General features: G+C 42.8%; 1 protein-coding gene across 1 annotated transcript in view; it reads right to left on the reverse strand.

Annotated features, from left to right (window-relative positions):
* The window catches only part of adamts16 (ADAM metallopeptidase with thrombospondin type 1 motif, 16), a 335,654-nt gene that overhangs the window by 212,448 nt on the left and 96,353 nt on the right, over positions 1 to 26,853 (reverse strand). Inside the window, exons 5-8 of the mRNA XM_078535725.1 lie at positions 23,816 to 24,015; positions 20,158 to 20,241; positions 16,295 to 16,454; positions 6,620 to 6,725 (exon numbers count right to left, since the gene is read on the reverse strand). Of these exons, the coding sequence (XP_078391851.1) occupies positions 6,620 to 6,725; positions 16,295 to 16,454; positions 20,158 to 20,241; positions 23,816 to 24,015 (550 nt within the window). The remainder of the gene's footprint in view (positions 1 to 6,619; positions 6,726 to 16,294; positions 16,455 to 20,157; positions 20,242 to 23,815; positions 24,016 to 26,853) is intronic.

Raw genomic sequence — 26,853 nt, forward strand, 5'->3', positions numbered from 1 at the left:
ACAGATTTTGAGTTTCAGACGGCTTGAGGTATAATTTAGGCTTGGGCTTTAGTACGTTATGCACAACAGTAAACTGACACCATTTTGTTACTGCCCAAGATTAACTAATACTTCTTTTTTGGGCATTTTGTTCTCTTGCTCTTTCTTGGGTCTTACTGGAAAAAAACATCACCACAAGTTATAGAGTTGAAAGGGCAATCTCTGAGCAGCAATAAGTTATCAACTTGTTTGCTCTAAAAACATATTTTCAACTAGAACTTAACCAGTGGATTGTAGTCCTCTAAATAAATGTTGACAGGTTTTGCAATTCTGTTTACTCAGATGTCAAGATTTATTTCAGTGAATTGATATATTAGTTTCTTTTTAGATTGAAAAGAAAATTCCTAAAAGGCAAATGGCTTTTTTAAAAACCAGTTTGAAAAGAAAGCCTGATAACAAAAGTCTGTCAGCATTCTTCATTTTTGTTGTGTGCTACACACACTTTAATTTTGCTGTTAAGAATGAACTTCACAAAAGCAACAGAAATATTATATTCCCTTTCTTTTCACTATTAAACATATCTCCATGTTTCTGGAAGTAATGAAAGTTACACAAATATACAAATATGACCAGCACAATAAAACCACTCATGAGGGAGGTTAACCATGACATTTACAGGATTATTAATTTTAGAAACACTTCACACTTTTTAGCTACCTTGTGTCTTGTATTGACATGAACGAAGGATAACAGACTGGGAGCAGGGCAAAAATTGCAAATGTCAATACGAGGTGGACGTTTCATTATGGTTTAACAATGGTGTAGAAAACACATCATGTAGCTGTTCATGAGACAATGTGATTTACCTGTCAGGAATGCACTCAATCATAATTTTGCACATGTAAAATTAGTGTCCTGTGTTGTTAGGTGCTGCAATGGTATCAGTTATGGTTCAATAATGGCACTCCACCTCTGAATCAGAAGGTTGTTTATTCAAACTACGCTCCAGAGACTTGAGCACAACATCTGGGCTGATACACGTTGCAGTTCTAAGGGAGTGCCGCACTGTTGGAAGTGCTGTCTTTTTGGATGGCATGTTAAACCAAGGTCCATCTGCCCTCTCAGATACATGTAAGAAATCTCATAGTGTTCTTCTAGAGTTCTCCTTAGTGTCCTGGCCAATAGTTATCTCTTAACTAACATTACTAATGCAGATAGTCTGATCATTATCACATTACTGTGGGATCCTGTGTGCAATTTGGGCTGCGATGTTGCCTACCTTTTCAAAGTAGTCAATTGGTTGCAAAGCATTTTGGGACATCCAGAGGTCATGAAAGACACTGTATAGATGGAAGACTTTTTATTCTTCAGAAGCATTTGTCATTTAGAGTTGCACAAGGCAAGCAGCACTCAAGTTTTGCTGTTTTTCAAATGGGACACTGGAAGATTTGTCATTTTTTCTCCACACTCATGTCTTAAATGTTTTTTGTGACAATTGGGGTTTCCTGCGCTGCAATTTATAATTATTTCCCTAAAATTCTGAAAATCCCTCTTTTACCACCACACCCACCCCCACCCCCCCACAAAGTAGAGGAAAAGCAATGAGGGACACCAACCAGGTGAGATTTCACATAAGGATCAATGCCTACATCCTATTGTTACTCTTTAACGCACATATACAGCTAGAGGCAATGTGACAAAAATAGAAATCAATTATCAACTGGCTTCTGTAGTGCAGGTGAAGTACACTGAGGGCTAATTCTGCTTTCTGTTGGCTGTTACTGCAATGTATGCAAGTACGCATTTTGACCTAATGGGGCAAAAGTCAATTAATATTTTTGTGTTTCTATCAAACAGAGGGAGGATTAATGCACTGTGATTGATTAGAGGGTCATCTGTAAAAAGCTATTGACAACTGGATCATTACAGTACTAAATCAGTTTCATTGTCAATCTACCTATTGTTATGAAGTGAATGGCTGCAAGAAATACAAGCCCCAATGTGAAAGACTTCCACTCAGTGGAAATGGAGCAATAGGATGTTGGAAATCACAGTGAAGTACTTGCTTTTCCTGCTACTGATCCTTCAACTGCCACTTTTATTGGGGCTTTCACATACGTGGGTGCCAATTACAATAAAATAATCAGGGTCATATAACATACATAGGATCCCAACGTAATTTTGATGTTCCAAATGGGTGGCCTGTACACCTGTTCATTAATAATAGGTGTTACACAGTCTAACCGGCAGTCCTTATATGGGTTGATTCGAAAAAACACACATTTTGTCAGATATCTTGTGAGACCGGGAGGATGTTATGCTCCTAACTCAGCTGTGTGGAGGAGCCCATCTGCCCCACCCCCAACCTATGAACTGTCAGTGAGCACCGACATAATTCGCCAGTAGTAAGTAAATTAAATCCTCAAAACGGCTGAGGCTCTTGGCAAAGATTTTAAAAACAACAATTTTACTCTACATACAAATAACTTACTTGTAAGTGGCTGCATCGTTTTACGGTTTCCCAACAGCCCTTAATGATCAATAGACTCCATGTAGCCAAGTGCTATAATTATCATGGTCCAGCTGGTCCTGGACATGGACCCAAATTGGGGCACCATGCCCCAATGTAATAAATGATTAGAAATTGCAGAGCAATTATTAGAAAATTCCTGGGAGCCACTGTTACTGGAAGTGCAGCAGAAACATAGAAACAGGATGTTTGCCGCACCTCCTGCTAAGCTACAGCAGCAAAGCAAGACCCACTCTGAGGAAAATCCAGGCCTATGATTCCATAATTGCTTTATGGCTGATAAATAGATAAAATTGAACTGTTAGCTGCCAATAAAATAGACAAAATTGTAAATGCACACCTTGGTGCAGTACTGAGGCATACAGACCAGTAAGTCCAAAATTCATTTATTGGTATGTTGTGAGTTAGCTGATCTTAGCCTTAGAAGTAACTAGTGTATTATAACTGGCCTCAGTGCCCCCTTACCAGGGAGAGAGGAGAAACCCCGATCAGGGGTTTTGCTCCACGTAGCCATTCTTACTGAAAATTGTGTATGTGGAGATGCTATGTAAGGCCAGGATTTGGCTTGGCAGTGATTCTTCACAAAGTGAATGGCTGCATCTAGCGCACTGCATCCCAGCAAAAATCTGTACCTCAGGAGAGGAGAAAGGGAAAGAGAAGAACATATGGAAAGGTTGAAGAGAAATCTCTCCACATAAAACATAGTGCAAGGTATTATTCAATGCATTAGTGTACTGGAATTTGAGCTCCAGTGGTGCAAAATCAAATATTAAGAAAAGGGTAAATTTAAAAGTTGTAAGAGAAATATTAAGGTTGCAGAGAATAATATGCGTAAGAATAAGTGGATCAGGAAAGGACAGAGAGTTCTGTGAAGATAATAGGGCATTTGAGACCAAAGTGACAATCAGGAAAAATAGAAAGAAAAACCTGAATGTACCATAACTGAATACTTGAGGTATTCACAATGAAATAGTTGAATTAATGGCACAGATAGAAATAAGTGGGTTTGATCTAATAGTCATTATAAAGATGTAGTTACAGAGTGACCAAGGTTGAGAATGAAATATTCCAGGATGCTGAAGAGTTGGGAAAAATGGAAAAGGATGGGGAATGATAACTCTGATTAAAAAAAGAGATGCAGACAGTAGAGAGAGAGGATCTTAGTTCAGAAAATCAAAATATAGAATCAGTTTGCGTGGAGCCAAAGAACAGCTAAGGGCAGGAAACAGTGGTGGGAGTAGCTTCTAAGCCCCTAACAGTGGTTATAATGTCAGGGAGAATATTTACCAGGAAATCAGAGGTGCATGTAAAAGGGGTAATACATGCAGATTTTCATCTTCGTATAGGCTGGGCAAACCAAACTTGCAGTAAAAGTGTGGAGGACAAATTCATAGAATGGATTCAATATAGTTTTTTTTTAGATCAGTTGTTAAGGAACCAGCTAGGGAACAGGCTATTTTGTGTCTAGCATTGTGCAAATAACCTAAAAGATGACCAAGAAATTGGTAAAGCAAGAGAGAATGGGTGTAAAATAAGAGATAAAAACAGCTTGTAAAAAGGAAGAGAGTAGCGACTGTAAACATGGGTATGTGAAAAACAAACACAGGTGAAATGATAATGAACAATACAGAACTAACAAAGATATTCTTAATGGTAGAAGACACAAAAAAAATTCTGGAAATAGTGGAGAACCAAGGGTCTAGTGAGAATGAGGAAGTTAAAGAGATTCATATGAGTGAAGAAATATTACCGGAGAAATTAATGGGACTAAAAGGCGCTTTCTCAACCTGTCCTACCATCTTCAAAGACTTCTGCACATGTACTCCCAGGTATTCCCGCACCACCTTTAAGATTGTACCCTTTAGCTTATATTGCCTCTCCTCTTTCTTCTGATCAAAACTTATCGCTTTTGTGTTAAATTTCATCTGCAACGTGTCCGCCCACTCCATCAGTTTGTCTATGTTCTCGTGAAGTCGATCACTATGCTCCTGACAATTCACAATACTTCCAGCTTTTGTGCCATCCGCAAATTTTGAAAGTGTGCCCTAAACACCCAAGTCATTAATATACATGAAGAAGAGCAATATTCCTAGTGATGACTTCCAGGGAATGCCACTATATACTTTCTTCCAGACCGAAAAACAACTATTCAACACTACTCTCTTCTTTTCAGTTATATAGCCAACTTCATATCCATGCTGCCACTGTCTCTTTTAATCCATTGGCTTCAACTTTGCTGACAACCCTATTATGTGGTACTTTATCAATCCATGTACATCACATCAACTACATTACTCTCATTGAGCCTCTCTGTTATCACATCAAAAAGTTCAATCAAGTTAGTTAAACATGATTTGCCTTTAACAAATCCATGCTTGCTTTCCTTAATTAGTTTACACTTGTGCAAATGATCGTTAATTTTATCTTGGATTATCATTTCTAAAAGCTTTCCCACCACTGAGTTAAACTGACGGGTCTGTTGTTGTTGGGTTTATCTGTACTTTCTTCTTTGAAGAGGGCGTAAGGTTTATAATTCTCTAGCCCTCTGGTATCACCAAAGGAGGACTGGGTGATTATGGAAATTACCTCTGCAATTTCCACCCTTAATTCTCCCAGCATCCTCAGATGCATCCCATGTGGTCCGGGTGACCTACCAACTTTAAATAAAGCCAGCCTCTCTAACATCTCCTCTATCAATTTTTATCCCATCCAGTATTTCAAATACCTCCTCTTTCATTCGGCGTGCAGGGGTAGGCCCGATACACCGACGCGTAAAATGATGCAGTTTGATAAAATACTACATAATAGGTTTGTAGCAAAATTGATGGGATTAAGGCAGCAGTAGCAGCATGGTTACAAAATTAGCTAATTAGCATAATATTGAAATTTGCAGATGACTTGGAGCTTGCAAGTGTGCTAAATGATGGAGGAAGAATGTAATAATCTTCAAGAGGACATAGACAAGCTAGTGGAATGATGAGCAAGAGATGGCTAAAATTCAATGCATTAAGGAAAAACGGGGAGGCACAATAAAAGCTAAATAGTACAATTGAAAAAGATTTTGTAGGTGGCAGAATGGATTAACAAAACATATGTGAGTCTGGGCTTTATAAATTGAGGGGTGGAGTACAAAAGCCAGTAAGCTATGCTAAATCGATATAAAATGCTAGTTTGGCCCCAGCTGGAGCACTATGGCTAATTCTGGGCACCACACTTTAGGAAGAATATGCAAGCTTTGGAGGGGGGGACAGAAGGGATTCACTAGAATGCTTCCAGGGATGAGGAATTAGTTAAGTGGATAAACTGGAGAAGTTGGGTTTGTTCTGCTTTTAGCAGTTCAAGGCGTTTAAAATTGTGAAAGGTTTAGATAGGGTAAATAAAGACAGCTGAAGGCTCAATTACCAAAAGGCACAGATTTAAGTGGACTGGAAAAAAAGAAGAGGAGACATAAGGAAAAACATTTAATGCAATGAGTGTTTTGGATTTGGAATGGACTGATCGGGTAATGGAAACAGATTCAATATTAGTTTTCAAATGGGAATTGGATAAATAACTGTAGTGATATGGGGAAAGGATTGGGAACTGGGGCTAACTGCATTGCTCTTAGAAGGAACTGGTGCAGACTCATTTGGTTGAATGGCCTCCTTCTATGCTGTTTTATTCTATGATTTGGACCGCTATTGACACAATACTGATGGATGTCATGCACAAATTCAGCACCAGAATATCCTCTTGCATGATTGTGAGCATTTCCTGCCTGGGGTTTTTGGGAAAAGAGGCAGAAGAATCAAAGTTAAAAACCTTCCATGGGTGAAGTTCCTCTTTGGAGGGAGAACAAGGGTATCCCAGCATTTTTCCATTATGAAATATCTCAAATTGTCAGATTTCAGGGCTACATATTCTCACAATTTCCATTGAAAACAGAATGTCAGACTTTAGTCTCACTTTCTTTTACAAAATATTGACCAGATAATTTAAAATAGTTGCTCTTGGAATTAAATGTGTTTTATAAACAACATGTCGTTCCTGATACCTTGCAAATCAGTGCTACTTTATGGTAGCTAAACACTCAAAGATATGACATATTGAATACTCTGAAGGTGATCTTACTTGTGTCCAGACTCGTGAGCGATCGTAAATGCCAGTCCTAATCCCGTGTCTTCGTTGATAGTACAACTGCGATATTTGCTACACATCCCACTAATAGGTGCAAAACCTAGGGAGTAAAGCAACCTGGAATGATTACATCAGCATTAGTGTGCAGTAACCTCCTTGATTTATTTTCTAACCTGAGCACTAAAAGAGAGTCTAGTACTTATCAGGCAAGCCAATGTTAAAGTCAATAGCCTTTTTGCAAAGATCACCAGTTAGCATTCTTTTAAAACGGATTTTATTAAAACTGTATTTGCTTTCTCAGCATTTACTAAATGATCTAAATTTCTAGAGAAGCTTCCCTAACATTTCTAAGCAGTTGTGCTGTTTCACAATAATTTTATACACTGTACATGATAATGCTAATCCCAAATGTAACAGTAGGGGAACTGTCCAATTCATAAGACAAGCTTTAAGCTTCATATTCATGAGTGATTGAAGAGACTGCTTCAGCTACTGAATTACTGGGCTAATCTCACAAGTGTAATGGCTATAAGGTTATTCTCATTAATCTGTTAAGCCCAGGATGACAGGAATATGATAAATGATCATATATCTAGTAATAATTCAGATGCAGCAGCATTGTGATTTAATGTTTTTTCCAAGTGCTCAAACTATATAGAAGTAAAATAACTCAGTGCATAAATTGTATAAACGATTTTTCCCCCTTTTTCTTTAGAAATGCATTTTCAGTGCAGGGGAGAAAACAGATCGAGGGCAACTTGGTCTAACACTGGGACCCCTTTGTGATATGAACTGAATATCATGTGTTCTCATGTACATCTCCCATAGGCAGACTGAGAAACTCTTGGTGAGATGAGATGCTTTATTTCTCAGGCATCAAGTGAACGGAGAGAGCAAAGTTCAAGGCAACTTCCACTTCACTCATCACAGTTTACTCCTAAAATAAAACCCCTTTCATGAACTTACTTTTGGCTAGTCTTACTACTTACTTACTTTTACTATAATTCTCTTTGTAGATGGTTTTAACTACAAATGCTGAACTTTAAAAATCTCTGATAATTTTAAACATATCCAACTTCAACCTCTTGTGTATCCTGAACTCCCTTTGCCCCACTATTGGCTGCTGTGCTTTCAGCTGTCGAGGTCCAGTGCTTGGGAATTCCTTTCCTAAACCCCAGGCCTTTCTACTCAACTCTCCTTTCAAACCATCCCTGAAACCCACCTCTTTCACCAGCTTTTAGTCACCCATCACCCTAACATCTCTTACCGCTTGGCTCGCTCTTTTTGTCTGGTTACACAACTTTGGTACATTTTTCTACATTATAAATGTTATATAGATGCAAGTCTTTTGCTACTCATCAGTAGCTGACTTGAGAGACAGTGGAATTATAAACCCATCTTCACTGCATCGGCAGTATCTCATCAAGTCATTGCCCACCCATTATAGAATTGGCTCGATATTCGTTCTATTGATTCCAATTGTTCTGACAGATTACAATTCATGCAATGAAGGTAAAAATTTACCCCAGTTAAGACAGTGGGCAGAATACAATGCTCTCGCTGGTGGTGAGCTTGGAGGTTGGAAGGGCATTTACTTAGGCGGGGTGGTGGGGTACCTGAATCCTGCCGTCTTTCCACCTCCACCAGAATAATTTCTGGATGGGAAGGCCCATGGCTGATCCCGCTGCCCCACCCACCAATTGAGGCCCTTAAGTGCTAATTAATAACCATTTAAAGGCCTCATCCTGCCCACCACAAGGATTAACCCAACTGCAAGTGGACCTGTCACCATGAAGCTTGCACGACAGGTGAACCTGTGTAGCCAGCTCATCACCTTGCCTCCTCCATGGGGGGGGGAAAAGGGGGCTGTCCCTCAAACAAAGGCATTCAGTGCCTGATCAAAGGACTGGACATTGGGAAGGGGAGAGGGGTCCTGCCAAAAGTCACCCCCAGCCCTTGCTTTCAAACTCCCTGCCCCCTCTTCCCGTGATCCCCATTCTACAAACCCACCCCCTATACATTATTTAGCTGTGGCTGGGCCGCTCCATGACCCTGGCACTCCGGTGCCTGGCCTTCCGGCAGCAGCCAGTGGCAATGCTGAGCGCAAGAGCTGCCGGCCTCCGGCCTGTGCTCTCGCCTGTGGGACTTCGCCACAGGAGTCTTGATTCCAGGGGAAGGTCAACCAGTGGCCTCATCACTGCCTGACTGGTGCATGGTTCAGCAGGCCTTCTGGAAAAGCCGGTCTCTTGCTGGTTCTCCAGCGAGCAGGCAAGACCCCGCTGCCTCAACAAGATTCTGCCCAGTGTTTCAAATGACGGGTGTGCTCATGCTCATATATACATCTTGAAAGTCTACATTGTACAAACAAGTAAAATCTAATGGAATGCTAATTATTGCATGAGGAATGGAATATAAAAGTGGGGAAGTTTTACTGCAGCTGTACAGGGCCTTGGTGAGACCACGGGCAGAATATTACGCTCGGTGTGCGGGTGCGCACCCGACACACCCGAGTGTAAAATGATGCGCGATGACATCGAGTGTGCGTCCTGATATCATCGCGCAGCCTCACGATATTTTGTTTGGCAGGTACGCGCCAGAGTCGGCTGCGTGCCCGCCGATAATTAAGAGGCCTATTAATGCCATAATCAATATAATTAAATTCAAATTTAAGCTGCCTGTCCAACCTTATAATTGGTGGGAAGCCGAAGAGGCCACGCAGCCTTTACATTTTTTAGGAAACCTCATCCACGAGCGGGGTGAGGTTTCCTAAAGCAAATAAACATTAAATTAAAACTTTATTTTTGAATTAAAAACATGTCCCAGCCCAAGTGACAGAGTCACATGAGGGGACATGCTTTATTAAATTTTTATTCTCTTCATTTTTTTTAAACAGCGTTTCAGTCTCCCTGAGGCAGCTGGGAGATTGAAGCGCTCTTTCTCGCATGTGTGAAGTGCGCGCTAGGCCTGCTCGCCATCCCCCCCCCCACCCCCGCCGGACAGGCAATGCTCAGGCACTGCCGCTCGTGATCCACGCAGGGTGGGCATAATTGGCTTGCCCGTGTGAAATCATGGTGCAGAGCCGATCACGGGCGGCGTTCCGCTTCCCGACTGCCCCCACCGAGCACCCCCACCAAGGGCAAAATCCTGCCCCCCATATGGAGTACTGTGTACAGTATTAGTCTCTTCATTTGAAAAAGAGATAATATTGCTTTAAAAGCAATTCAGAGTAGGTTCCTAGGATGAAGGGCTTATCTTATGAAGATGAGGGCAATGCATTTGACATAGTCTACTTGGACTTCAGCAAGGCTTTTGATAAGGTCCCGCATGGGAGACTGATAACGAAGCTAAGAGCCCATGGGATCCAAGGCAATTTGGCAAATTGGATCCAGAATTGGCTGAGTGGCAGGAAACAGAGGGTGATGGTCGAGGGGTGTTTTTGTGACTGAATTCCTGTGTCCAGTGGGGCTCCACAGGGATCGGTGTTGGGTCCCATAATGTTTGCGGTATATAAAAACGATTTAAACTAGAATGCAGGAGGGTTGGTCAGTAAGTTCGCGGATGACACAGAAATTGGCGGGGTGGTAAATAGTGAGGAGGGTAGCCTTAGATTACAGGAGGATATAGATGGGCTGGTCAGATGGGCTGATCAGTGGCAAATGGAATTTAATCCGGATAAGTATGAGGTGATGCACTTGGGCAGGACAAACAAGGCACAGGAATACACGATGAATGGTAGGACCCTGAGAAGTGCCGAGGATCAGAGGGACCTTGGTGCACATATCCACCGGTCCCTTAAGGTAGCGGGACAGGTAGATAAGATGGTTAAGAAGGCGTATAGGATACTTGCCTTTATTAGCCAAGGCATAGAGTATCAGAGCAGGGAGGTAATGCTGGAACTGTATAAAATGCTGGTTAGGTCACAGCAAGAATATTGTGTGCAGTTCTGGAATCCACATTATAGGAAGGATGTGATTGCACTAGAGAGAGTGCAGAAGAGGTTTACCAGGATGTTGCCTGAGCTGGAGAGTTTTAGCTATGAGGAGAGATTAGATAGGCCGGGGTTATTTTCCCTGGAGCAGAGGAGATTGAGGGGGAACATGATTGAGGTGTATTAAATTATGAGGGGCATAGATAGGGTAGACAGGAAGAAATATTTCCCCTTGGTGGAGGAATCAATAACTGGGGGCATAGATTTAAGGTAAGGGGCAGGAGGTTTAGAGGGGATGTGAGGAAGAATTTTTTCACCCAGAGGGTGGTGGGAATCTGGAACTCACTGCCTGAAAGGGTGGTAGAGGCAGGAACCCTCCTAACATTTAACAAGTATTTGGATATGCACTTGCGATGCCATAGCATACAAAGCTATGGGCCTGGTGCTGGAAAATGGGATTAGAATAGTTAGGTACTTGTTTGATCAGCGCAGACTCGATGGGCCGAAGGGCCTTTTTCTGTGCTGTAGACCTCTATGACTGTAAGATAGGCTGAACATGCTAGGCCTATACCCATTGAAGTTTTGAAGAATGAGAGGTGATCTTGTTGAAACAAAAAAGATCTTGAGAAGATTTGATAGGGAGGATACCAGGAGGATGTTTCCTCTTATGTGGGAGACTAGAACTAGGGGACATAGTTTAAAAATAAGAGGTCTCCGTTTTAAGACAGAGACGAGGAGAATTTTTTTCTCTCTCACAGTGTAACTAGAACGTGGAATTCTCTTCCCCAGAAGGTAGTGGAGGCTGGGTCTTTAAATTTATTCAACGCTGAGTTAGACAGATTTTTGCTGAATCAGGGAATCAAGGGCTATGGTGGGGGGGGCTGCAGTTAGGAAAGTGGAGCTGAGACCACAACCAGATCAGCCATGATCTTATTGAAAGGTGGAGCAGGCTCAAGGAGCCGAATAGCTTACTCCTGCTCCTAAGGCCTATGTTCCCACGTAATCATGTTGTATTAATGGAGGTTCAGTTATCATCAGGTATAGGAAATTTTGACACATTGAAGTCTTATTGTATTAGTGAAATGGTATAGTACTACTGCTCTGCCTTCCCACATGTAGATATGGGGTACAATTTCCTTGATGTGTGACCATTAGAAGCATCAGGAATGCTGCCCTTGTGAAGAAACGGCTGCCCTTAATTTTTCTCTCCATGCAGACCATGCAAACATAAGCTTGGTCCTGCTCGGGCCAAGTGCCTAAAAATAAAATCAGGAGGAATTGGAACCCAGCTTCCTGCAACTACACTTTCGGGCTCAGATATTGGAGTGAAGGACAGCAACCAGAAGGATTCAAGTGCCTCAAATTGTCCCGGGTGGTTGGTTAAAAATGAAGTGCCAAGATTCCTTCTCTTCATCAGCTTGCCAGCATGATTCCTGCACATTCTCTGATCAGGTACTGGGCCAGGCACTAGTTCTAGCTTCTGATTGGTTCTTCTGTTGAATCCAACATAAAATGAGGTGGGAGGCCATGAATGCCCTTTTTTGTCTCATAAAAATGAAAACACTGGATCAGTGTCTACAACAGGCACAGACCCATTTCTGTTTGCAGCAAAGTCCTACAAAATTCCAAGCAATGCAATGGGAAGTAACTGATCTCCACCCCTTTCCCTCTTCTCTGTAAATGTCGATTCACAGGCACAGAACAGGAGAATATCTACATGATACATTCTCACAGAAACACATTTAATCCTTTAGTACGTGCCTAGGGTCCCCACATCATGGTGCTTGTAGCGATTGGAGAACTAATCTTTCGGGCTACCTCTAGGTCTCGGACACTTCATGAGCTGGATTTTACAGGGGATCGGACACCCTGTCCACCTGGCAGAAAGTCAGGGAGCAAGCCTGCTTTGGCTGGTCATGGAAGTCCGAACTGCATGTTACGTGCAGCAGGCAGTTACTTACCTGGCTCCAGGATTTTCATCCCTTTAAGAGACATGGTCCCATCCCCAAGTGCTGCTAGCCAATGGGAAGACCAGCAGCTTTACAGTCCCAGCAGCACCACCAGGAGTGGTGGCTAATGCTGGGACTGCAGCCAGCCAGAAGCAGCTATGCTGGAGGCTGCCCCGGAGTGGAGGTAAGTCGGGTCGGACTTTCCAGGACTAATCAGGCAGGCCCTGATGAGGGTAGGAAGAGCGGTTCTTTCATGAGGGCAATGGGGGGGGAAGGGAGGTTTGTCTCTCAGCAGAGATAGTACTTGTTGGTGGGAGGCCCCTCCATTGCCTTCAGAATGCCTGATCAGGAGGCCACCTCAGCCCCCAATCCCACAGGGAGGTCAAGAGGGTATACAGTGAGGTCTCCACAAGTGGTGAAGTGCCCACCTGCTGCTAGTAAAATACCAGCAGTGGCTGGAAGACACCTTCAAGTGGCCTTTAGTTAAGGGCCTCAGTTGGCTTAATGGTAGGAGGCAGTCTGCCACCTTCCCAGTCAGTGGTAAAATACCAGCCTAGGTGGGAAAGCAATGGGCACACCCCTCCACAATCTTACCTGGTCTTAGCCCCCAACCCCCACCACAATCTCCCAACTTACTCCCCGGGGCTCTGTAAAATCCAGACCGGTATATTTATCTTCAATTGCACACAGTTCCATAGGCTGATCTGTCTTCCAGGTTGCATTTTGCACCTTCACATTACTTCCACTGGGAATGGAGTATAAAAATAGGGAAGTCTTGCTAAAACTATACTAGCACTAGTTAGGCCACACCTAGAATACTGTGAACAGTTTTGGTCCACTGCACAAACCCTAGTTTAATAAAAACAATGGAATTCAGCCCTGAAGTGAAGAAAGAAGTCTTGGAGATGGAGGAGATTTAATGTGTTTTGATGATCACATAGAGTACTGTTATCTCCTTAAGGGCAAGTATTATATATGCCTTTTGTGCTTTGAAATAAAGCCCGAAATATTTTGAGAATTAGTTTAATCGCATTTTACTAATCTCTTACTAAGCAAATGAAATTAAGACAAGTCTAAACATGAACAGGCACTACACCTGTTCACTCCAGGTTCAACTTTAGGAGTGTGGCCAAAAGTTAGAATCTCTGTCTAAGCTAAGATATTAAATTACTACATTCGTATTAAGACTTTGTGCACAACTGAACTTCATTCCCAAAATGAGGACAAAGTAGAACATTTAACATGGTGAAGATTTAGATGGTTTGGGCAATCACATGGGTTTTTTTAATGTCGGAAAACAGGTTAATGTGAGTATAATGCAGATTTTCCTCTTTATACCTGTGCCATTTTTTTCATTACTATTAGCAAACAAAGGAAAATACAATCCATGTTATGCCTACAGCACGTGTATGGTATTTACATTTGCCTCAACCTTCAAGTCAACTTGCTTTCCTGGTTGGTGTGATATCATTTTATTTTAATCAGTTACAATTCAGGAACTCACTGCACATGAGAGCGGTGGAAGCAGAGATGGTCAATGATTTCAAAGGGAAATCGGATGGTCACTAGAAGGAAATAAACACGCAGGGCGATGGAGTTAGAGGGGGGGAGGGAAATGGGACGGATCAGATTGCTTCATAGAGCTGAGGTAGAGTGGTCCCTTTCTGTGCTGCAACTTATTTTACGGGCAGGATTTTTACCTCATCAGACAGGCGCGGCGGGCAGACCCGGGAGCAGTCGTGAAGACTACCGCTGCCCACAATCCTGCCCTGACATCAATTTCACACTGGTCGGCCAATTAACGGCCAGCCAGCGTGAAACATGCACTACAATGCTGAGTGCTGCTGGGGTGTTGGGGGGGGAGGATGGCGCGTGCAGAACTTTGCGTACGCACGGGGGTGTGCGCATTGAAAGCTCCCTGAGGCACAGAGCTGCCTCAGGGAGTTGAAGATTTTTGAAATAAAAAATAAAAAACTTAAAAATGTTAAAAATATGTCCCCTCATGTGACTCTGTCACATGAGCAGGGACATGTGATAAATGGCATTTCAACATTTAAAAAAATCTTAAAATTCCTGTTGGAAACCTCATCCCGCCCGTGGATGAGGTTTCATAAAAAATCCAAAGGCCGCCTGGCCGATTTGCCTGTCCATCAACTGAGCTTGGACGGGCAGCAAAAAATTGAATTCAGTTAACACTTTAATGACCTTAATCGGCCTGTTAATTAACGTCTTGCGCACTGCTGACTCCCGCACGCGCCTGCCAACCGAAATATTGCGCGATGACGTTCACACATCGTCATCGTGCGTCTTGTTATGCTCGAGCGGCTCAGGCGCGCTGCTGACTCCCGCACGTGCCCACCGACCGAAGTATTGTGCGAGTGCGCGATGACGTCGGGACACTCGCCCATCGACACCGCGCGTCTTTTTACGCTCGACGGGCACGCCCATCCGCTCAGCGGAAAATCCAGCCTATGATTTTTGATGTCTGAAATGCAGGGTCAGAATTGAGAGCTATCTGCTCCCTTTACATTTACCTGCAACTGCATTCTATTATACCATTTAACAGACAAATACAATCTTATTTTACTTCTAATGAGTACTGCAAATTAATATTAGATTTATGAACAGTAATAGCAAAGTAAGGATCTTAAACACAGCATCACGAACAATGTGTATTTCTTGTAACTTGTATTTATATGCTGCAAGGCCACCAACGCTGGAGCAATTAAAATTGAGGATGCTCAAGAGGCCAGAATCAGATGAGCGCAGCTATCTCGAGATGGTTATGGGGCTGGAGGAGATTACAGAGATAGGGAGGGGTGCAGCCATGGAGGGAGTTGAAAACAAAGTTGAGAATTTTAAAAGTCAAGGCATCATTTAACCAGGAGCCAATGTAGTTCAGCAAGAAAAGGGATGGGGGGTTGGGGGGCAGTGAATGGGACTTAGTGCAACATTTGTATTCTGCATTTAAAGCTTACGATAGAATGTACTGATGGAGGATGGTGGTGCAGAACTGAACTATTTTATTGGGGAGGATTCAAAATTCATGAGCACCTTACACAGAAGGGCACTACTTTGCTAGAGGAAATGTGGAGATATCAATCTAATTTTCTGTAAATCAGCTGTATTATTTAACAGGGGGAACTAATTTTATTGTTGCAGAAAAGAAATGCAAGACCTGAGCAGATGACTTCAGTGGCAATCCAGAGTATTGGGAATGATTTGCTAGTTTCTATATGCATTTAATAATGATGGGGATTAAGTGTGAATTTTCAGGTCTATAATATTTTTATTTCACTGCTGTGCAGTCACACTAGTGAGAATGTTACAAAATATCAGTCACAGAAATAAAATGATACAAAGCACATTATTTAGTTAAAAAAATACTGGATAGGGTAGGAGTGGGATATAAGGTTATAATGCAATTGAAAGACACCATGATTGACAAGAATGAAGTTTCAGCTATTTCTTTCATGGTTTGCGCACAGATAGGTTTTTTATTTATAATCCTATTGTGGTCCCTTTTACTTTCTGCTACTCTTGCTTGTGTTCTGCCTTTCCCACATTTATGCCAAAGCCACTGAACATGATACAAAGTAACACAAAACGTTTGAGAAAATTGGTTTTGCAATGTAATATAATGCAATAATTTGCAAAACACTGGATTCTTTGAAATTGAGAATTACAAATAAATTCATCTTCCTCCATTTCACATATGAGAGATAACGTTTTCATATTCTGCATAAAATATTTCTCATATTTTTTCGTTTTAAAACCATTTAATGAGTTCACCTAAAGTATCACAAGGTTCATTCTTCCAAGAACAAATGTCAAGGCCTGTCAGCAGAATGGCATGATCATGACGATTACCATCCTTGTCCACCAATCCCGACTGCCACTGACAGAAGCTGTTCAAAGTGCGGTCTGCATGGTGATTTATTAAAAGACCCGGCTGTAGAGTAAAAAGACAAAGGGAAAAAAGTTCAAAGAAGATCACAAATTGGCCAGTGCATTTTGGACTATTTAATGAAAACATTGCGAAAGATCAAATAAACAATGATGAGAGGCAACAAGCTGCCTAGACAGTCCTTTATGGTTCATTGAGTGGTTCAGTGCTTCATGAAAGGATGAATGTGCTGATAATTTTGTGATTTTAAGACAAGTGCTGGATTATGCAAACTGGCCTTGCCTGAAATTCCTAATAGCAACTGCAAAGACAACAAATTAAGACAAAGTTAAATCAGCTGCCAGCAGGTAATGCCCAAAAGACAGTGGGTGCATATTTGACATTCTTCTGAATGTCAAAAAAAATTAAACTCGAAGAATACAGGTGTAAGGTTCTGAACATTTTATAAGAGCACTGTCACTATGATCTATCTGAATGGAAAACTGAGTTTACAACTCATATCCTTTTTAGCATCTTTAATATAATAAAATGTCCCAAGGCATTTTGCAGGTGCATTATAAAACAAAATATTATAATAAGCCATGTAGGAGATATTAGGTCAGGCGACCAAAAGCTTTGTCAAAGAGGTAGATTTTAAGAATTGTGGTAAAGGAGGAAAGTGAGGTAGAGAGGCAGAAAAGTGTAGGAAGGGTATTCCAGAGGTTAGTTCCTAGGCAACGGCAGGTGTGGTCACCAATGGTGGAGCAGTTAAAATCGGAGATACTCAAGATGTCAGAATTAGATGAGCACAGGCATCTCAAGCGGGACTGGAGAAAATTACAGAGATAGGGAGCAGCGAGGTCATGGAGGGATTTAAAAGCAAGGATGGGGATTCTAAAATCAAGATCTTGATCTTTTCATTGAGAACTGTCGGCGTGACATTAGTCGTCTCAATTTCTCTGCTCCTCTCACCCACTCTAACCTGTCTCTCTCTGAACTTGCTGCACTTCGTTCTCTCAGGTCCAACCCTGACATTGTCATCAAACCTGCTGACAAGGGTGGTGCTGTTGTTGTCTGGCGCACTGACCTCTACCTCGCAGAGGCTGAGCGTCAACTCGCAGACACTTCTTCATACCTCCCCCTGGACCATGACCCCACCACTGAACATCAAGCCATTGTTTTCAGGACTGTTACTGACCTCATTTCCTCTGGAAATCTTCCTTCCACAGCTTCCAACCTCATAGTCTCCCAGCCTCGGACGGCCCGCTCCTACCTCCTACCCAAAATCCACAAACAGGACTGTCCCGGCAGACCGATCGTGTCAGCCTATTCCTGCCCCACGGAACTCATTTCTTGCTATCTTGACTCCATTCTCTCTCCCCTTGCCCAGTCCCTTCCCACCTACATCCGTGATTCCTCTGACACCCCACATCATATCAACAATTTCAAGTTCCCTGGCCCCAACCACCTCCTCTTCACCATGGACGTCCAATCCCTCTACACCTCCATCCCCCACCGGGATGGTCTGATGGCTCTCCGCTTCTTCCTCGAACAGAGGCCCAAACAATCCCCATCCACCACTACTCTCCTCCGTCTGGCTGAACTTGTTCTCTCACGGAACAATTTCTCCTTAAACTCCTCTCACTTCCTCCAAATAAAAGGTGTGGCTATGGGTACCCGCATGGGCCCCAGCTATGCCTGTCTCTTTATGGGTTATGTGGAACATTCCTTGTTCCAGTCCTACTCCGGCCCCCTCCCACAACTCTTTCTCCGGTACATCGATGATTACTATGGTGCTGCTTCATGCTCTCGTCTGGACCTGGAAAAATTTATTAATTTTGCTACCAATTTCCACCCCTCCATCATTTTCACATGGTCCATCTCTGACACTTCCCTTCCCTTCCTTGACCTCTCTGTCTCAATTTCTGGTGATAGACTGTCCACCAATATCCATTACAAGCCTACCGACTCCCACAGCTACCTTGACTACAGCTCCTCACACCCCGCTACCTGTAAGGACTCCATCCCATTCTCTCAGTTCCTTCGTCTCTGTCACATCTGTTCTGATGATGCCACTTTCAAAAACAGTTCCTCTGACATGTCTTCCTTCTTCCTTAACCAAGGTTTTCCACCCACGGTGGTTGACAGGGCGCTCAACCGTGTCCGGCCCATCTCCCGCGCATCCGCCCTCACACCTTCCTCTCCTTCCCAGAAACATGATAGGGTCCCCCTTGACCTCACTTATCACCCCACCAGCCTCTGCATTCAAAGGATCATCCTCCACCATTTCCGCCAACTCCAGCATGATGCCACCACCAAACACATCTTCCCTTCACACCCCCCCGGAGGCATTCTGTAGGGATCGTTCCCTCAGGGACACCCTGGTCCACTCCTCCATCACCCCCTACACCTCAACCCCCTCCCATGGCACCTTCCCATGCAACCGCAGAAGGAGCAACACCTGCCCCTTTACTTCCCCTCTCCTCACCGTCCAAGAGCCCAAACACTCCTTTCAAGTGAAGCAGCATTTCACTTGCACTTCCCTCAATTTAGTCTACTGCATTCGTTGCTCCCAATGGGGTTTCCTCTACATTGGAGAGACCAAATGCAGACTGGGTGACCGCTTTGCAGAACACCTTCGGTCTGTCCGCAAGCATTACCCAGACCTCCCTGTCGCTTGCCATTTCAACACTCCACCCTGCTCTCATGCCCACATGTCCATCCTTGGCCTGCTGCATTGTTCCAGTGAAGCTCAACGCAAACTGGAGGAACAGCACCTCATCTTCTCGACTAGGCACTTTACAGCCTTCTGGATTGAATATTGAGTTCAACAATTTTAGATCATGAACTCCATCCCCACCCCCTTTCCGATCACCCCCTTTTTTTTCCAATAATTTATATAGATTTTTCTTATCCCATCTATTTCCATTATTTTTAAGTGTATTTCCATCCATTGTTTTATCTCTACCTTTTTCGATTCCCTCACCCCACCCCACCCCCACTAGAGCTATCTGTACCTTGCGTGTCTTGCTTTCTACCCTTAATTAGCACATTCCTTAGATAATATCACCACCTTCAACACCTCTTTGTCCTTTTGTCTCTGACATCTTTTGGTTATCTCCACCTATCACTGGCCCTCTATCCAGCTCTACTTGTCCCACCCCCCCTTAAACCAGCTTATATTTCACTTCTCTTCTATTTTTATTTAGTTCTGTTGAAGGGTCATTTGGACTCGAAACGTTAACTGTGTTCCTCTCTGCAGATGCTGCCAGACTTGCTTAGTTTTTCCAGGTATTTTTGTTTTTGTTTAAAATCAAGATGTTGCCTGATTGGGAGTCAATGTGGGTCAGTAAACACAGAAGTGATGGGTAAACAGCATTTGCTGTGACTTAGGGCATGGGCAGCCAAGATTTTGATGACCTCTAGCTTACAGTGGGTAGAATGTGAGAGACCAGTCAGGATTCTGTTGTAATAGTCAAGTCTAGAGGTGACACAGGAATGAATGAGGGTTTCAGAAGCAGATTAACTGAAACAGGAGTGAGATTGGACAATGTTACACAGCTAGAAACAAGCAGTCTTAGTGATAGTGTGAATATGTAGTCCGAAGCTCAACTCCGGGTCAAATATGACACCATGGGTGCAAATAGGCTGGCTTAGTCTCAGATTGTTCCCTATAAATCAACTAATCTGCACAATTTAATTGTATATTATCATTGATGTAGTGAGGATCTATAATGTCACATTATGTTATTTAATTTAAAATGGATACCTGATCTTCCTCCAGCAGGACAATCCCAACTATTACAATATTTATGTTGCCTCCTATCGTGCCATCTTTGAACAGGGTGGACACCTTGACAGAGGCAAAAAATTATTTTCAGGTTTATAATCTTAGTCTTCAGAAAATATATGGAATGCTACAAGCACATATAAAAACCGTCAGCAATACTGGTGGACCATTACTTCCGATGGAGTGGCAATTGAGTCGGATTGCCACTCTGCTCGAAAGTTCTTACCTGAAAATCTAGCTGATCGTATCTCACCTGACTTTCCAACTCAGGCCGTGGGGGATCTGGGCAGTGCAGCGCATCCTCAGGGCCTAGCATCGAGGGCTGCAAAGTTGAAGGTAAGTAAGCCATTCCCCCTTTTTATGGCACCAGCTGTCATAAACCAGGCAAGTTTAAAGGTCTTTGACAAGGTAAGTGTACAAGGTAAGTGGATAGGATTTGATGGGGTGGGTCAGGTCGGGTCGGGTCGAGCCGTCAGGTGGGGATGGTGGGGGGTTGGGGGTATGGTCAGGTCGGGCCTGGGGGGACGTCAAGGGTTGGAGGAAGTCCGGTGGGGTGGAGGGGGGAGTAGCCGGGGGTAGGGGAGTCCCTGGGGGTTCAGAGGTGTGAGGGAAATCCTGTTGGGGAGAGGTGGGGGGGAGGGGTCAGCGTGGGTCTGTACAATAGTTACCCAGAAGCTAGAAGTGGGTTTAATTCTTCTAACTTTTTGATGTAACCTAGTCAGAACCATCCAAAGTTTGCAATTTAAATCGCAACTTTCGGATGATTCTCAGTGCAGGGCAATTGCCCAGGGGAAGTTTACACTTCACAGGAGCATCTGGGGAAGGGGGGGCGGGGGTCCCTAGCGCATCTTTGGGGCACCTCCAGGTTTGACATCCTGGAACTCAGAAGTTACAGCCCACTATTTTCAATCTTGAGAGAAAGTTAGTGTATGAAAATCACTACAACGCGCAGTTCTCAAGAACGATTTTAAAAATGACATAAAAATCAACAATTTAATAAAAGACAGACAATAACTTAGAAGCAAAAGTCAGGATGTCCCTTCACATAGGGTTGATTTTCACCTTTAAATTATCTTGGGGAAATCATTTGTCAATGTTTGAAAGCTAGTAGAAGCATTCCAACTGAAGCTGCACCGAGATTTGCCCAAAGATTGTTCGGTTTTTAGTTACAGGACCACAGATTTTCACACCGTGTCAGATGCAAGGAGTGAACCATTTGATGTTACTTGCTCCTCCAAGGATTTTCAGTACATCAACACACCTTTAATCACAGAAGACCCACTACTACCACAGTTGATCTCACAACTGCAGGCATCCTGCTATTTTGTATATTGAATGTCTGATATTGAAGTGTTGAAATGTTTTGATCCAATCACTCAGACATTATGCAGAAGGTCAAAGTACTGGGTACTCATTTGGTCATGCAAGATCTACTTAAGTATAACGTCAAAAACTCGGGGTAATCCACTGAGAAACTTGACTCCTTCACATATTCAAATGTGAACACTTCCACTATTGAATTAATTTTAGTTAAATTTGATGGTCCACTGGACAGCTATGCAGTTACAGAAATATACTTATAGTGAAGTCTGGTCCTTGAGTTCTTTGTCTCCATTTCTGGGAATAAGCTAACAACAAATGTTTTTTGTAAGTCCACTGATACCCCAGCTTGACTACACTTCCTTACACCCTGTTTTCTGTAAGGACTCCATTCCATTCTCTCAGTTTCTCCACCGTTGTTGCCTCTGATGTGGCAGCTGTTCATCATTCTTCCATTCCCACCTCCTCTAGACCAGTGCTGTCCAATAGGATTTGGATGCCCTCGAAAAGTGTGGCAATCAGGTCACCATATTCACGACGTTACAAAATATGTGCAATATTAATAAAACAAATCAACAATTTTTTGAAAATATGTTTGACATTTTTAACAGTCAGCAATCACTGCCAGAGAAAAGAGAACAGCTTCAAAAGGGCTTTGGAATCCAACTGTTCCACAAAATAAGCCTGAATACAAAGGGTGGTGACAATCTGTTAACTGAAAGTGTGCCCCAGTTTATTTCAAAAAAGCAAATTTCTTCAAGAATAAACAATCTGTATTTTATCAGAGGTGATTATATTCGGAAAGGGAAAAGAATAGAGAGATCTTCTGCGCTCAGGCTCTTGCCTTACTTATGTTCTGTCACTTGGCACTGTCAAACACAGCATCAGATATTTAACCTTTGATTCATAGCCAACCTCCTGTAATCTCTCTTTATAGATTTTATTAATTTAAACTCCAGCAGCTGCCATGGTGGGATTTGAACCCATATCCCCAGAGCATCAGCCTGGATCTCTGGATTACAAGTGCCAGTGACATTGCCACTAGGCCACTGTCCTCCCTGCCAACAGCACCCTATTCTTTTTAATAGTTTGCTTCAACAAATCAATTAAGATAAAAGTTGAATACATTTGCATATTGCTGCACACCCCCAGCTTGCCAAAATTTTACATTTCAACCCTCTTTAGCAGCCATGCAGCATTGTCTGTAACTCACACACCTCAACTGTTTTGCAAAAACTGGCAACTACTAGCTAAACAAAACCAAATTCTTCAGCTGGCACCCTTGTGTCGCTAGTTTGCCCAAGAAAATTGAGAGCAATCAGGCCGTTGTGCTTCTGTAGCCGGGCACTTCAAAACATAGTCCCGTAGATCTCAATCTTTTGTCATTTAGAGGCACCCAGAGAGAACAGGAACAGAAAAGGAACAGAAAAGGAAATAAATGGCAGACTATTTTTCTTGTTTCATTGAGCAAGTGGTCCTTCAGTTTTCAGGTCACTAGAAACCTGAACTTTATTCTGATAAACATGGTCACAATCTGACTGATATCTGACTTTTGTTTAACAACAACTTGGTCAATTCTTCCATACTCAATTAGGAACTGATGACAAGTATCAGCTTAGTGAGTAAAACCCATTCTCATATCCACCACTATGACTTTAACACAACTCAGCATTGTATGGTTCTAAAAATGAACAGCATCAATTCACCACGTCGGCTTTTGACTCACCACGTCCAATACTCTAGCCACTCGCTACAACACTGATCTAGATATATCTTTTGTGTACTTACTTCTCCCATTACACTCCCTTTGACTCTGCACCACCAACACTCTTGTCACTTAATCACTCCTGCCTTCCATCCTATCGCAGATCTTTTCTTTTGTTCTTTTTCCACACCCCTCCCTTTCACTCGCTTAAAAACCTATTACATTTCTAACATTTTCTAGTTCTGATGGAAGTCATTGACCTGAAATGTGAATTTTGTTTCTCTCCACACAAATGCTACCTGACCTCCTGAGTATGTTTAGCATTTTCTGTCTTTAGTTCCAGTCTGTTAGGTCAATGCCCAAGCAGTAAAGGTGAAAACATCTCCCTATAACTGAAGGAACAGAACTGCTTTTGTCTCTTTTTACTTCTGTTCGGTGCACCAAGCCTGAACTTGCAGGCACATTAGAATGATTACAATGTAATTACAAAATACATTACAACTTCCTTAAGATCTTATTCTCGAATTGTAAAGGGATGCTATGACAATAATGTTGCACAACTTTTTTGCCACTAAACATTGGAGTTAAATGTATTTGTTTTTTCAGCCTTACCATGTTTAGTATAGTTAACACATAAGTAGTGATGTTTTCGTTGCCATGGTTTTCAATCATTTTCTTGTCTACCACGACTAAGGTTTCCACATTGAGCTTTTCATTCTTTCGGGTCTTAAACAAGGAACGCTTGTTTCTGGGCAAGAATCCATACTCATCTGGTAGAATATACATATCTGCTTCTGGAGGTTTAGGCATATCTACAGAAAGAGAACATTGGGTATTGTTAATAAATGTTGCATAGGATTTGAAAAGAATAATTTCCATGCACACGTGTATATTGTCACAAGTGCTCTCCATTTAGATAGAAGTGACATTAATTCAGCTTGCTTAACTAAAATAAAGTTTATGCAGAGCCAAAAAATGATAAGATGTTACTTGGTTTTGTACCAAAGTCTCAGACTTTGGTAACCTCCTAATTATTTTGTGCAAGTTAGGTGGCGAGTATCATATACTAACAACATTAACTCCTGCTCACTCAGAACTGGAAAATGAGATGTGACCTACCTCCTGAACCTCCTTGGAGGTTCTCGCAACCTGTTCGGGGATTGGGTGGAGGATTTACTGTAACCCTCTAGAGAGACAATATAAACGTCCCAAATCCCCAGGAGGCCTCAAGGCCCTGTCTCTCTCACTCTATAAGTGCTTTGAAATTTTTGTTTCGCTGTGACAAACATGGAGGAAACAACGTGCTCAATCAACAAGTAAATGTGCTGTATGGTGTGACACTGAGCTATAAAGACCAAGAAGGTAGAGGTTTGTGCCCCAGTCCCTGCTGAATCAGCTAATCATAACCAGTACAGAGATAGAGGACTAGAAATTAATTTGTCCCAATTTGCGACCTGCTCATATCGATCGGAAATAAGGCGGGCAGTACATAAAATTCGTGTACTAACTTCATTTCCCTGATTGCAGTGTAGCCATGAGCGGCTACCATGCTGCCCCGAACTCCACTGAACTGCCAGCATCCTCTGCACACCACAGGGGCCCAAGCAACATTGTGAAGAAACCACGTAAATCAGGTAGCCTTCCTTTTTCAAAGGTGTAGTCCCTATAAAAGGGAAGTTGCAGCAGTACACTGCTGGATAATCTGATTTTGGCACTGAAGAATGAGGATAGCACACCAGACAAAGGAAAGGGCTTCTTGCTCCAGTGATGCTGCCCCAGGCACACTGGTCAGAGAAGTGGCGGCCAGAAGGGTGCCATGTTCCTGCCAGCGGTCAGGATGCCGTCAAGACTGAGTCTCCACAGGGAACAGGAGCACATGGCAATCGTGGTTAATGCTTGGAATGGGGCTCACAGTACGTGGCAGCATTGACAGAAAAAGTTTAATGACTTCACTCAGGTAGTCAAGACGAGTGAATGAATCTGCACACTGTAACTCACATCCACCACACCACCCATCTCTTATACTGCTCGTTAAAGCACACTCCCATCACTCACCCAGCAGCACAACCTAACGCTCAGGAGTCATCATGAAATTCCTTACACTGTACCTCACCCAGCATTCATGCTCCCACCACTGCCTCACTGTCAGAGCCCCTGCTGTTACTTCTCAGTCAGTCAGTCAGCCGCCCATGCCAAAGTAGTGCAGTCCAAAGCTGCGGCCTTTACTCAGACCTGCTCAAGGGCATTCTGCAAGGTCCTCTCCCATCTTCCCCATTTAAAGCCAGCAACCTTCCACCAGCCACACTGCAGCCACTGGGGTAGCACTGCATAAAGAGCAGAAGGCCAAACAAAAGGACCTGCAAGACATTGGATGCCCAAGGATGATTTGTTTTGGTTTTTTTGTGTGTTATTGATGTAATGCTGATTGGGTGAAGTTGTTGAGTGAAGGTTTTTGCTCTTGGCTGCACCAGTTCACCGCTGCGTAAGAAGTTGACAAAGGCATTTTGCACAATAAAACATCAGGTAGATCTTCATAGTGTCACTAGAAGTGGCACCAGAAAAAATTAATTTTGCACCCAGAGATGCTATGACTGGCTTGGAGGTTGGTGGCAGGCAAGGGTATGGGTGAGGAAGTGAAGCAGAGGGAAATCAGATAGCTCTCCTGCTCTATATAAATGCTCATGTTTTAAATACTATTTTTAATGGCGTACAATGATCTATGGTTAAGTGTGCCAGGGTGAATGCCCCCAGTTGACAGCAAACAGCCACTAAGGTTTTATACATTGACAATTAAAAGGACATGGGAGTTGCCACTTTAACTTACTTATTTATCACAACAATAGCTTGCATTTATAGAGTATCTTTAACACAGCATAATGTCTCAAGGCACTCTATAGGAATGTAATCAGAGAAAGATTGTCATCGAGTCAGAGAAGGAGGCATTAGGACAAGTGAAACGAATGTTCAAATTAGGAGCAGGAGCAGGCCACTCGGCCCCTCAAGCCTGCTCTGTCATGCAATAAGATCATGGCTGATCCAATTGCAATCTGCCACCTACCCCCAATAACCTTTCACCCCCTTGTTTATCAATAATTTATCTACCTCTGCCTTAAAAATCTTCAAAGACTCTGGTTCCACTGCCCCTTGAGGACACACTACCCTGAGAGAAAAACATTCTCCTCATCTCTGTCTCAAATGGGTGACCCCTTATTTTTAAACAGCGACCCTTAGTTCTAGATTCTCCCACAAGAGGATACATCCTCTCCATATCTACATTGTCAAGACTCCTCAGGATCTATTATGTTTCAATCAAGTTGCCTCTTACTCTTCTGAACTTCAGTGGATACAAGCCTAGCCCATCTAACCTTTCCTCATAAAACAACCCACCTATTCCAGGTATTGGTCTAGTAAACCTTCTCTGAACTGCTTCTAACGCATTTACATCTTTCCTTAATTAAGGAGACCAATACTGTACACAGTACTCCAGATGTATAACTGAAGCATAACCTCCCTACTTTTGTATCAATTCCCTCACAAAAAATGATAAACATTCTATTAGCTTTCCTAATTACTTGCTGTACCTGCATACTAACATTTTTGATTCATGCACTAGGACACCTAGATCCCTCTGCATCCTCTCACCATTTAGA

This window comes from Cetorhinus maximus, chromosome 3 (assembly GCF_964194155.1).
Source record: "Cetorhinus maximus chromosome 3, sCetMax3.hap1.1, whole genome shotgun sequence".
Classification (NCBI taxonomy): domain Eukaryota; kingdom Metazoa; phylum Chordata; class Chondrichthyes; order Lamniformes; family Cetorhinidae; genus Cetorhinus; species Cetorhinus maximus.